The sequence below is a fragment of the Leptopilina heterotoma genome, unplaced genomic scaffold (genome assembly GCF_015476425.1).
Source record: "Leptopilina heterotoma isolate Lh14 unplaced genomic scaffold, ASM1547642v1 Lhet_14, whole genome shotgun sequence".
NCBI lineage: Eukaryota > Metazoa > Arthropoda > Insecta > Hymenoptera > Figitidae > Leptopilina > Leptopilina heterotoma.
Genome location: NW_025110859.1, coordinates 1,995,622 through 2,009,571, shown reverse-complemented (window position 1 = coordinate 2,009,571; position 13,950 = coordinate 1,995,622). Strand labels below are relative to the sequence as shown.

Below are 13,950 nucleotides of genomic sequence, written 5' to 3'. Positions count from 1 at the left end.
GCTTTTAATATTCAATTATTATCTAAATTTTTAACTGATATTCATTTTTATGTCAATTTTTATTGAAAAATTCTACGAGAATTCAATTATTTAAATACAAAAATAAATAATATATTAAATTAATGAATGTTTCTCAAAATTGAATTATCATAAAGAATTTTATCAATAAAATTAAATTTTTTCGAGGAATTTTAATAGAATTTTCAAGAATAATTAAAGTTTTCGAGGAATTCAATTGCAATTGTATTAAAAATAATTGAAATTCTATGATGAGTTTTATTATTCATGAAAATAATTGAATTAAATTCTTTAAAGAAATTCTATTAAAGTTGTTTCGAAAATAATTGAATTTCTTTAAAGAATTTTATTAAAATTAAGTATTCATAATAATTTAATTCATCAGAAGAATTTTATTATTATTTAAAACTAATTGAATTCTTTCAATTTTTTTGGCGAATATATATTTAAAAATTGCATTGAAAGTAATTTAATTTTCATATAGAATTTTTTAAAAATATTTTGAGAATAATTGAATTATTTTTAGAGAATTTTAAATTCTTGTAGAAATAGAATTTTATGGCAATTTTTGAAAATAATTAAATTCTTTCCTATAATCTTATTTTAATTGTATTAAAAATAATTTAATTCCTGCAAACAACAAATTTTAGTATTTATAAAAATTGTTGAATTGTTTCAAAGAATTTATTAAAATTTTATAGGAGATAATTGAATTTTATGGAAATATTTGAAAATATTTAAATTCTGCCGAGGAATTCAATTAAAATTGTTTTGAAAATAATTGAATTCCTACAAAGAATTTTACTATTCATAAAAATAATTGAATTGTTTCGAAGGATTTATTAAGATTTTAGGAAATAATTGAATTTATTCGAAATATATTACAATTTTTTTAAAAAATTGAATTCTTTCGAGGAATTCAATTAAAATTATTTTGAAAATAATTGAAATTTTGCAAAATTTTACTGTTTAATAAATAATAAAATTGTTTCGAAGGATTTATTAAAATTTATGAAAATAATTGAATTTTTTCGTGAAATATTAAAAATAATCGAATTTTTGCAATGAATTTTACTATTTATAAAAATAATTGATTTCTTCTGAAGAATGTTATTATTTATATAAAAATAATTGAATTCTTGCGAAGAATTGTATTAAAATTTTTGAAAATATAAACAATAATAATTAAAATTAATCTATTTAGGTAGATAGAATTTGGAAAAAATTTAATTCAGTCACAATTAGAAGTGAAATAGAACTTTTTATTATCTGGATTAAATCCGATATCTCATTAAAGTATATAAAGTAACACTGCTACCCAAGGTTAGCTTTAAGTTTTAATTACAATAATCAAAAATGAAAATAAATATATATGTATCATAAAAGACAACATTAGTTTTTTTTTCTTCTTTTCTTTTTGAATGAACAAGAATGAACAAGAATAGAGACTATTGTTATGTATTTAATTTTTGAGTTGATTCGGTATTTGTTCTAGACATTGAGAGAATTGGTAAATGACGCCATCGAACTTCATCTTGATCAGAGGTTGCTGTTGTTGTTGTTGGCGAAGAAAAACCCTCGAGACTTAATTGTAATGCGCGTCTCAATTCGTCATCCTCCTCATCATCATCATTCTCAGCTTCCTCAAGTAAACGTGTTGCATTCTCATCGGATGCTAAATCTAAACGCAATGCAAGTGGATTTTTAACATCATCATTTGCATCTTCCAAACTCAATTGAAGTGCACGTTGCAATTCGGCATCCTCATCGTCCTCTTGCTCAGAACCCTCTAATGTTATTACAGGAATAATTCTCTCTAATTTTGCAGATTTTTCTGTTTCGGATTTAGTGAATATTTGCGAATTTCGATTGTTTGATGAACCTGAAGTTGAACAACTGGCACTGTTTAGGGATGATGATGGTACTTTTACTTCACCGATTCCTTCCAAAGCCGTTTTTAGTAATTTCGCTTCGTTGTCGAGTTTATTTTCGAGATTTTTGTTTACTTTTGAATTCTCGGAATTTTGCCTCTGTTTCTCAGGATATCGCAAGAGATATTCGTCTGCCTCGCATGGTGGAAAATTGCCAATCACGATGAAAATTGAGTACCCTGATTAAATAATATTTTATTAGCGAAAAATATTGTTTAAAAGCAAAATAAAAAAAAACGAAATAAAAAGGAAAAGTTTCGTTATAAGACGACTAATTATTAGCAAAAAATATTTACCTTCTTGAATCAATTGAGCTAAGAACATTGCTAAATATGTGTTTGTTATGAGTTGCGGTCCATTCATCAGGGAATTTAAATTAAACCACTGTGTGCCTAATTTTCTAATTGTGAACCAATGATCTCTGTAGTTGCAGATATACGCCTTCATTTGTCTGCAAACGAATAAAAATTAAATTATGTACAATTCCTTTTTGTTTACACAAAAGAAAATGTCAAAAATTAAAACTTACGCCGGATCACTTTGAGCCATCAAAGCAGTTGGCTCCGTACTGTTGTACGGAATAAGATCAAGACCCCAAAAATCAAGAGCACTATTGATAACTTGTACCGAAAAGTATCCACTATCATCCACATTGCCCGATGGTTGCTAGAAATCAGAAAAAAAATTGTAAATCCGTAATGTATGAAATTTAGGGTTGCCACAGGTCAGGGAAATCAGGGAAAAGTCGGGGATTTTTATTAAAAGTACTGAAAAAAACAAAATGTTTAGAATTTATAAGAAAATTCTGAATTTTTGAGCCTTTTTTTCCTGACAATAATTTATTTTAAATAATTAATTCTATTAAAGAACTGCCATAAATTTATAAATATCAAAATTCTTCGCTGAAATTCAATTATATTTATTTATTTATTTATTTATTTATTTATTTATTTATTTATTTATTTATTTATACATATAAACGGGCAGTGCCCTTTCGTACATAGAGTACTAAGAATTACAAATTAAATAGAAAGTAATATAATACGAAGTTATGACAATCTAATTAGTATTATATTCAGGAATTTAAATAAAATTCATTGAAAAATTCAATTATTTTTATAAATAATAATATTCGTCACAAGAATTCAATTATTTTCAAAAGTAAAAAAATTCAATTATTTTCAAAAATTTTAACAAAATTCATGACAAAATTTCAATTATTTTCAATATTTTACTATTTTAATAAAATTCCCCAAAAGAATTCAATAATTAAACAAAAATTTTGATAATATTCTACACGAAAATTCAATTATTTTTAAAAAGAATTAACATTTCACTGGAATTTAATAATGTAAAATAGAATTTGCAAACATTTTTTTTCGAAAAAATCAAATGTTTCAAAATTTGGCATTAAATTCTTTGCAATAATTCTATTATTTTTTATAAATTTTAAAACTCTTTTCAGGGATTTAATTATTTTCATAAATAATAAAATCATTCGGAGGAAGTCAATTATTTTTATAAATTACAATATTTCTCACAAGAATTCAATTATTTTCAAAAGTAATAAAAATTCAAATTTTCAAAAATTTTAATGAAATTCATTGCAAAATTTCAACTATTTTCAAAAATTTTTCTTAATTCAATAATTTTCATATCTATTATTTTAATAAAATTTCCCAAAAGAATTCAATTATTTAAAAACAATTTTGTCAAAGTTCTACACGAATATTCAATTATTTTCTAAAATAATGAAAATTTCACAGGAATTCAATTATTAAAAATAGAATTTGCATGCATTTTTTCGAAAAGAATAAATTTTTTGAAACTTTTTTTCATAAAATTCTTCGTAATAATTCAAATATTTTCATAAATAATAAAACTCACTGCAGAATTTCTATTATTTTTAAACAATTTTAATCGAATTCATCGAAAAATGTAATTATTCTTAAAAATTTTATTGAAATTCTTCGAAAGAATTCAATTATTTAAAAATTTGTTGATAAAATTTTGAATAATTTTGTAAAGGTTTTAAATTAAAATCTTTGAAAAATTGAATTTTTCATACTTTGAATTAAAAATTCTATGGAATTAATTCTTTTCAAAAAGCTTAATCGAAATTTTTTAAAATTATTTCAAGTTTTTATTTTCTAATGTATATTTAATTGAAGAATTTGAATATCTATCATTTAATTAAAATTGTATTATAAATAACTGATTTTTTTCGAACAATGTTATTAAAATATTTGAAAATAATTGAATTCTTCCAAAGAATTAAAAAAGAATTTTTTTTAAGAATTGAAATTAAATTTTTAAGAATAATTACATTTTTTGAGCAATTCCTGTAAAACTTTTTTTTTAAATTTTCAAAAATAATTGAATTATTGCAAAAAAATTTATTTAAATGTTTAAAAAGAATTGAATTTCTGTGAAAAATTTTGATATTTTTGAAAATAATTGAATTCTTTACAAGAATTTTATAAACATTGTTTTAAATAATTAATTTTTTCGAAAGATACCTAATAAATATTTTGAAAATTTTATTTTAAATAATTGAATTTTTTGATTAATTAATTAAAAATAATATTAAAAATTTATAATTGAAATTCTTTGAAGAGTTTTATTATTTATAAAAATAATTGAATTTTTGCTTAGAATTTTATCAAAAAATTTTTTTAAAAATTGAATTTCCATGAAAAATGTTATTATTAGTAAAAGTAATTGAATTATTGTGAAAAAATCGTATAAAAATTTTGTTAAATAATTGATTTTTTCGAATTTTTTTTGTAAATGCTATTCTAAATTAATTGAGTTTCGGTAAAAATGTTATAATTTATGAAAATAAATGAATTTTAGATGAATTGTATCAATTTTTTTTAAATAATTGAATTCTTTTGCAAAATTTTATTAAAATACTATAGATATTGAAAATAATTGAATTTCGAATATTTTTTTAAAGTAATTGAATCATTTTACAGAATTTGATTATAATTTTTAAGAAAAGTTTTTTGATTTCTACTATTAGTGAATTGAAAGTAGTGGAAATTCATAAGAAAAAACAGAAATAGTAGCTTTTAATGGCTGAAATCTAAAAAAAGTACCGAAATAGTAGCATAACGTAAAAAAAGTAGTAAATAGTAGGTTTTAGTAAATGAGTGCGAAGCCTGGAATATTCTTCAAGGTCAGGGAAAAAGTGAAAATTTTGTCTGGAAATCAGGGAAAAGCAAAATTAAATTTTTGTGGCAACCCTAAAATTGAACACCAACCCAACACGAATAACCCAATTTTTCATAGATTGAAATCAAAAGAAAATATTGAAGAAACCAAGCAAAAATCGTAAACTATTTGTATGTTAGACCTCTTTAGTGTTTATATTTACTACCTATTCTATAGTTTACCAAAATGACTGAAAAGGAAAAAAAAGGGAAACAGATCGAAAATGTAGGTTATATACCTTTGTGCAAAAGCGAAATTCAGAGTGAAATATTGACATATAAAAAAATACTTTTTATCATAAATTTCTACCTCTAAAAATTGTCTATAATCTTCACTGTCGACTCCGGATTCTGCCATTCTTAATCTCTCCTCCTCGTCCATTTGATGAGCCAAATTAGCAAGATCGACTGCATTGAAATACGGTCCTTGTAGAAGTGCATTTAAACAATGTTGAGCGCAAAGATAACCCTCTTGCTATTTTATTAATAAATAAAAACGTTATTTCAAAAACAATTATTCAGCTAAAGCGGAAATAAATAGAAATGATTCATTGAATGTATTAAATGCGTTTCAAACACTTTACCTTCTCGTGAAATATTTTATCCATTCTGATTAGTCTCAGTAAACACTAAACTGTAATTTACTTTCAAATAACTTTTTAAAAAATAACAGCAAATTATAATTTTATAAATGTCACTTGCAAATCAATCTTTTGTTTTTTTTCACAATACACTTTTTTTTGGGTTTACAAATCGCCCCTTATGTTTTATTCACTGCCTTGCCCTCAGGTGGTGATCATTAAGGTGGGATAACACTTCTTTTGGTGCACATGCATGCGCATGCACCCACAAGTGAATTACGAAATCTTATTGGCTACTTTCAATTTGTCGGACAACTGGTAAAAGTAAAGAACCAATGGAAATTATCAATCTTATCAATTTACTAACTGTGACTTGAAAAATAAACAGTGAAAAAATAAAACCGGTTCTTAAATATCACTTATCAAACATACTATTTTTAAAATTCAAACTACACGTTCCAGACAAGTAGTGTAATTCGTATTAATAATCAAACTTTATAGATGCCTTGATAAAGAATAATTGAAACAAATCGTCTTGAATTTACCGCCAGTTGTCCTCCAATCGGAAAGCGGTATATCAATTCCGTTACACAAGTCAATTTTACAAAATGGCGCAAAGAGGTGTGAGTTACTGTGTCTAATTTTGGTTTCTACTCCCTTTTTTCTTCGATTTATCCCCCCGAATGGATTTCTAATTGTAAAGTAACTAGTAAGTATTTTAAACCAATAATCCATGTAACAAAATCATCTCGAAATAGTTCAAATTTCGTGTTTAAAATTAAAGAAAATTCTTTCTCAAATCAAAGGTGTTTGTGACCAATGCCATTTTCATCTGTTAAAATAACGGCTTCGAGAAGAATTCCCCCGACAAGACAAGAAGATAACAAATCCAACGTTTCTAAAATCGAATGTCTGGATAAATTTCTCACGAGATGAGGAATTAAAACACGTGGCATGAAGTTTTACTTGGTGAAGTAAGTCATTATATTGTTTATCAAAAAACTAACAATGCGTCTAATAATAATGGCGATTAATTGTTTCCCCCGCTATGCTTTTGTTTTTACTTGCAAAAATTGCTTTGTTTGTCCTTTTGTTTCGAATCCTAACGCTTGCATTAACCGTTTTTTTTCATTTTGCGATCAAAGTTACACAGTTTTTTTTTTACAAAATGCATTTTTTTTAACTGTTTGATTAATATAGATGTGTATTTATGCAATTTAAATGCACCAAGGGTATATATTTAAAACTCGGATTTCCGTAAATGTTCTGCTTGAAATACTTCCATTATTAAAAAACGGTTTAAAGTGTGCCTAATGCAAAATTACATAATCTCTCGATTGACATAATTACATTTCTCCGTTGGTGATAAAAATCAATTTGGTCTATATATATAATATATCGCAGTCATTTGTGAAAATTCTATTTCAAAATGAGTCTAAAATTAGAAAATCTAATTGCTTTACTAGTCACGCATCATTCTGAAGATATTTTCGGATTATCGTTCGTTTTTACCAAAAGTGGAAATGTAATTATATTTAAAATTTTAAAAACCTTCTTAAAGTTCTTTTTTCTATTTTTAAAATTTTAAATGCGCTCTTCCTTCTCCAAAATTAGAGGTTATGTTTTTTTTATATAATTTTCGAAAAGATTACTTTGCGCCTGGGTGTAATTAATAATTATTCTTTATTAATTGGTTTGCAATGTTGATAATAGTAATTATTATTAATATTATTATTATTATTATTAGAATTTTGTTGTGACAAATTGACATTTGAGAGAAGGAGGAATTTTTAAATGTTTAGAACTTTGGAACTTTAGAAAAGTGATTAAAAATTTTATTTTCTTGTTAATATTAATTATACTTCTATAACTATAATGAAATTTTGTGGTAAATATACTTTTGAGCTAAATTAAAATAATATCGTTTGGCCATTATCCTCTTCGTTTGTCATTGAAAAATGCTCAAAATTTTGATAAGTAGAAAATATTTAATTAGAAAAGAAATTATTACAAAAATTATTTTAAAAAATTGTTAGAAAGAAGATTATTTAAACAAAAGGGCAATGTATGATTGTTTAAACAAAAGAAGTTGAGAAAATCGGAAACATGGAGAGACAGGGTGTCCGTAATTTGTTTGAAAAAGAACGAAAAAATAAATTATAAATTGTACGATATAATTTGGAGAATTTTTGAAAAGTTACAAATGATTGCAGAATTTCATTTATTTTTAAAAGTAATTAAATTCTTAGCAAAAATTCAATTATGATTCAAAATTTTGAAAGATTCTCGTCAAAATTTCAATTATTTTTATAAATAATAAAATTTTTCTCCTAAATTCAATTATTTTCAACAATTTTAAGAAAATTCTCGTCGAAATTTCAATTATCTGACAGGGCTCGGATTGTGCGACTTCTTCGACTTTTTTGTGAAAAAATGCGACTTATCGACTTTTTCGAGATTTTTTTTAGTAAAATGCGACAGAAATTTAAAAAAAAAATTTTAATTTAAAGGAAAAAGTTTGAGTCAAAAAAATGATCTGTTACATTTATTTACAAATTTCTTTCAAATTTTTCGAAAACATCAATAATTTCTTTTTTAAATAAATATTTAATTATTATTTTTCCATAGGAATTAAAATTTTTCAAATTCAAACCTTTTTGAGGAGAATTTTAAAAAAATTGGAAAATAATTTAATTTCTGCCAAGAATTTTCTTACTTTTTGAAGATAATTGAATTTTGCAAAGAATTTTAACAGAACTTTTGAAAATAATTAAATTTCTAGGATGAATTTTATTATTTATGAAGATAATTAAAATTTTGACGAGAAATTTAAAAAAAAATTTTAAATAATTGAATTTCTAGGATGAATTTTATTATTTATAAAGATAATTGAAATTTTAACAAGAATTTTATTAAAATTTTTGCAAATAATTGAATTTCAGAGAAGAATTTTATTACTCTCAAAGATAATTGAAATTTTGAACAGATTGTTTTAAAAATGTTTAAAAGTAATTGAATTTTGATATTTATAAAAATAATAAATTGAAATTTTGAAAATAATTTAATTTCTGCCAAGAATTTTATTACTTTTGAAAATAATTGGATTTCTAGGATGAATTTTATTAAAAATCTTTGCAAATAATTGAATTTCAGAGAAGAATTTTATTATTCACAAAGATAATTGAAATTTTGAACAGATTTTTTTTTAAAATGTTTAAAACAAATTGAATTTTGCAGAAGAATTTTGATATTTATAAACATAATTGAAATTTTGAGGAGAATTTTAAACAAATTTTTGAAAATAATTGAATTTCTGTAAAGAATTTTCTTACTTTTGAAGGTAATTGAATTTTGCAAAGAATTTTATCAGAACTTTTGAAAATAATTAAATTTTTATGACGAATTTTATTATTTATAAAATTTTATTAATTTTGAAAATAATTGTATTTTAGAGAAGAATTTTATTAAAATTTTTTTTAAATAATTGAATTTCGGAGAAAAATTTTATTAGGTATTTATAAAAATAATTGCCATTTTAAAGAGAATTTTTAAAAAAAATGTTAATAATACGGGAATTCTGTATATTTAAGCGGGAAATGTACGGGAATTTTATTTCATGTCTTCGCTGGACACCCTGAGAGAAAATGAGGCGTAAAATGAAAAATTTGATTTTGCGGAGAGAAAAAAAAATTGTTTCTTATTTTTTTTATGATAATTTAATGTTTAATTAACTGGGGCAGATTGCTCAGTTTTTTTAGAGGGGGATTATTATCTCTCTCGAAATATCGGACAGACACACAATTTTCGGTACTTTTCGGTTCTTTTCGATTTTGGAGGGTTTCTGGCTCGTGCCCCAGCCATTCTCTCTCTCTCTCTTTCTCTTGCTTTATACCCCATATACAGTCCCCTCTTTGTCCTGGTGTATGTCCCCCTCCATTATCAAGTGGGACTGAAGATCGGACCTTCCCGGCTTCACCCGGTCTCATTGCCCTTCAGTTCAAATCAAGCCACTCTCAAGTTTAGATCTATATTATTCTATTTTAGACTTTTCTTCACACTATTTTCTCCAATCGAAACTTTTATACTTGAAAAGAAAAGATTGAAAATTACATTCTTTACGAGACATTGCAAACTTTTTGAAATTATTTTTAGGATATTTTGTTATTAAATTATTTTGTGGCTTGCGTGTTTTATAGCATTCGCCGTGTGTGTGTGTGTAAAAGGGAAGCTCTCTCGTGAAACAAGAAAAGGGGAAATCGCGCATGCTCTACGCTCGTAAATGTGAATCAATAAGTTGGAAACAAGGGAAAAAAAATAAAGTGTTCAGTGAAAGTTGTTGACTGTTTAAAATGCGCGTATTTTTTTAAATAAGGGAGAACCAAAGAATTTTTGCTCTTTTTGGAAAACTATTCCAGAATTTTAAATTAAAAAATGAAAAATTTATTGAAAAATTTTGTTTAAAATTGTTTTTTTAAAAAAAAGTGGTTTTTTATAAACAATATAAATTATATTTTGTTCAGGAGAAAGAACGATAAACGGAGTTGGAGAATCGGTCCATGAAAATGATGAGTAGAGAGCAAAGTCTGCATTCCGAGGTCCATTTGTTGTGAAGAAGTGTTATCTGAAATTTTCTATACAACAACCATGGATATAGTGTAGCATTTTTCCTTTTTTTTCTTCTTCTTCTCTTTTCCCGCTCACGGCAGGACGAAGAATCTCGTTATTGACCTCAGACTATTGAATTTTCCTGCGCACTTTTTTTGGCGGGATTTAAACCTGGGAAAAACGAGAGGAGATCCTGTGAATAGAGAGCGAGAAAGAGGGAGAGAGAGAGAGGGACCATCGTTCTTTAAGTTCTTTGAGAATGGATTTAATACCGGGCGGTATGCTCGTACCTGCTAAGATCCAGGATATCAATACCTACCATTCTTCGTTTTACTCGCCACCACCCACTGAAGCGTAAGTCTTTTTTTTCTGTCTTTCCTCTCTTTGCCATTAGCTTTATAGTCATTGGGAGGGAAGAAATGGTAGGAGAACTCCGAAGAAACAGGTCTATACTTGCTTGGTTGCTTTTGCTTGGTTCCGTCACATAGCACAGCAAGTACCAGCAGCATTTATTTTTGCAGTGTTGCCAAATGGTTTCACAATGTATTTTTCTCTTAAGATGCAATTTTTTTTCATCTTTTTTTTTCTGAATTTCTTTATTTTGTTTTTATATTTCATTTTTTGATTTTGTTTTTATTTTCTATTTCCCGTTTTTCATTTTCTATGTATTTGAATTTTGCTCTTTGAAAAACTGGAAAGCATGAAACTCCCTAAGAGGTTTTTCAAATTAATGTCAATTTTCTTGTAGATTCGAGAAGAGGTGATTGACCTGTTATTGCAATTGTGCATGTAATTAATTTTACTTTTTGCATTGTGTGTACATACTTTTTGCAATATTTCTTGGACTAATTTTCCCTGAAAGATAAGACCAGTTACTCCGAAAAAAATGCAATGACAAAAACAAAAGAAAAAAAATGCAATAAGAACAATATTTGCTTTTGGAGTAATAAAAAATTAATTTTTCTTTTTGCGAAATTTTTTCTTTTATAAATTATGAATTTACAGTTTATTAGTCTTTTTAATTATTAATATTATTATTAATATATAATTTTTATTAAAGAAGAAAAATGCAATAAAAACTGGGTTGCCACAGGTCAAAACATTAAATTTTTTCTATCTCTGACAATAATTTATTTTAACGCAATCTTAATAAATATTAAAATTCTTCTCAGAAATTAAATTATTTTCAAAAATTTTAAAAACGTTCTCGTCAGCATTTCAATTACATACATATCTTTATATATATCAAAATTTTTCGACAAACTTCAATTTTATTCAGGAATTTTAATAAAATTCATTATAAAATTCAATTATTTTCATAAATAACAATAAAATATTCATTGCAAGAATTCAATTAATTTCAAAATTAATAAAATTCTTCGCAGAAATTTAATTACTTTCAAAAAATCATAAAAAATTGTCGACAACATTTTAATTATCTTTATAAATGAATAGCAAAATTTTTCGACAAAATTCAATTATTTTTAGGAATTTTAACAAAATTGATTGCAAAATTCAATTAATTTCAAAAACTTTTTTTAATTCAATGATTTTCAATATTCTACTATTTTAATAAAATTTTAAAATTCTTTTCAGGGATTTCTTTATTATAAATAACAATATTCATCGCACAAGAATTAAATTATTTTCAAAAGTAATAAAATTCAATTATTTTCAAATTATCTTACTTAATTCAATAATTTTTTGTATCTATTATTTTAATAAAATTTCCCAAAATAATTCAATTATTTAAAAGCAATTTTGATAGAATTTCAATTACTTTTTAATACAATTTTAATCGAATTCCTCGAAAAATGTAATTATTCTTAAAAATGGTATTAAAATTCGTCGAAAGAATTCAATTTTTTAAAAATTTGTTGATAAAATTATGTATAAGATTTCAATTTTAAGAAATAATCAATTATTTAATAATTAAAAAAAATAGTTAAATAATTAAATTAATTTGAGTAAAAGTTTTAGATAATAATTGAATTTGAGAGAAGTTACTAATAATTGGAATTTTTAGAAATAATTGAATTTTGTAAAAGTTTCAAATTAAAATCTTTGAAAATTTGAATTTTTCACACATTTAATTAAAAATTATTTCAAGTTTTTATTTTCAAATGTATATTTAATTGAAGAATTTCTGATAAATTAAATTGTAAACAAATGAATTTGAAAATTGTCAACAGAACTTTATTAAAAATTTAGAAAAATAATTGATTTAAAGAAGAATTTTCTTTAAAAATTGTAGAAAATAATAATTGAATTGAAATGATGAAAATAATTTTGAAGGAGTTACAGTAACACTATTCTTATATTATAATATAAAATAATGATTTTATCACTCGGTCATCTTTAATTATTATAAAATATGAAGAAATCGATTACTCCGGAGTGATCCATTTAATAATATTTTTATCAGTTATTGAATTCCAAATTGTTTGAATTTAAAATTTTTGAAAATCATAATTCCTATGGAAAAATAATAATAATTAAATATTTATTTTAAAAAAAAGTTATTGGTGTTTTTGAATAATTTTACAATTAAGGAAATTCGTAAATAAATGTAATAGAACATTTTTTTGAGTTTCTAATAATTTTTAGAGTGAATCAGAATATTCTTTAGGGTCAGGGAAAAAGTCAAAATTTTTTCTGTAAATCAGGGAAAAACAAAATTAAATTTTTGTGGCAACCCTGAAAACCAATATTTTTTTTCGAAGTTAATAAGAAATTAATTTTTCTTTCGTAAAATTTTTCCTCTTGTAAATTGCTAATTTGAAATTTATTATTTAAGTATTCGCTTTTTAGAGAACTCGTTTTACATTTTTTATTATTGTCAACAAAAAAAATACAAAAAGAACAATATTTGCTATCAGAGAAATGAAAAATTAATTTTGTTCTAAAATTTGCTAATTTATAATTTTTTGATATTTTATTTATAAATTTATAATTTTATTTATCGAATTATAGTTTTCTTTATATAATTAATAATTTTTAATTAATTGTTAGTTAATAATCACATTTTTAATGTATTCGCTTTTTTTTATGGGAAATTTCGACAGAGGGAATTTAAATATTTAAATCGAAAAGAAACTGTAAATATTATGGAGTTTCGAGTGTTTTGTCTGCAAATTTTCCAAGGTTTTCCAAACAAATAAACTTTTTGCTTATTTACATTCTCGAATTATCGGTCAATTATACTGATTGGGAATGTAAATAAACAAAAAAAGAATTGGAGTCAATGAACTCGAAATGGAAACATAGGTGTAGAGACGAAAAATTAGCTGGTGAATATTTAATTAATGAATAATTTTTAAACAATATTACTATTACTAGAATTATTAAATAATACTATAATACAAAAATTAGCGAATTACTAAAAAAAAACTAAGTACGATGAAAATAATTTCCAGCAAGTGTCGGTATCTATTTTGTCGACTTTGTCAAAAGAACGAAAATTGGTATTTTTAATTTTCTCCCACTAAATAATTATACCAAAAATGTAATTTTCAGTACAAATTCTTTTTGTCAATCGAAATGGAAATTTTTAATCAAAATTCTGTACATTCAGGACGAAATATTTCCTGAATTTACATA

The 13,950-nt window shown here is 23.9% G+C and overlaps 2 protein-coding genes across 9 annotated transcripts in view; one reads left to right on the top strand and one right to left on the bottom strand.

Moving 5' to 3' along the window:
* Positions 1–1,259: 1,259 nt before the first annotated feature.
* LOC122497914 (ataxin-3-like) lies at positions 1,260–5,946 on the bottom strand. The gene is made up of 5 exons (XM_043605334.1): positions 5,749–5,946; positions 5,475–5,639; positions 2,479–2,615; positions 2,246–2,400; positions 1,260–2,128 (listed from the first exon to the last, which is right to left on the bottom strand). Exons 1-5 carry the CDS (start codon positions 5,770–5,772, stop codon positions 1,473–1,475), a joined length of 1,137 nt encoding a protein of 378 aa, XP_043461269.1. The 5' UTR covers positions 5,773–5,946; the 3' UTR covers positions 1,260–1,472.
* Positions 5,947–6,302: 356 nt separating this feature from the next.
* The window catches only part of LOC122497810 (transcriptional activator Myb), a 40,308-nt gene continuing 32,660 nt past the window's right edge, over positions 6,303–13,950 (top strand). For 6 of the 8 annotated variants that reach the window (XM_043605115.1, XM_043605112.1, XM_043605118.1 and 3 more), the window contains exons 1-3: positions 6,303–6,454; positions 6,552–6,719; positions 10,266–10,704. In XM_043605115.1, the coding sequence (XP_043461050.1) occupies positions 10,610–10,704 (95 nt within the window). In that variant the 5' untranslated portion in view covers positions 6,303–6,454; positions 6,552–6,719; positions 10,266–10,609. Of the gene's footprint in view, positions 6,455–6,551; positions 6,720–9,730; positions 10,705–13,950 lie in introns of those variants that run through there. The other 2 variants (XM_043605116.1, XM_043605111.1) reach the window with 2 other exon arrangements.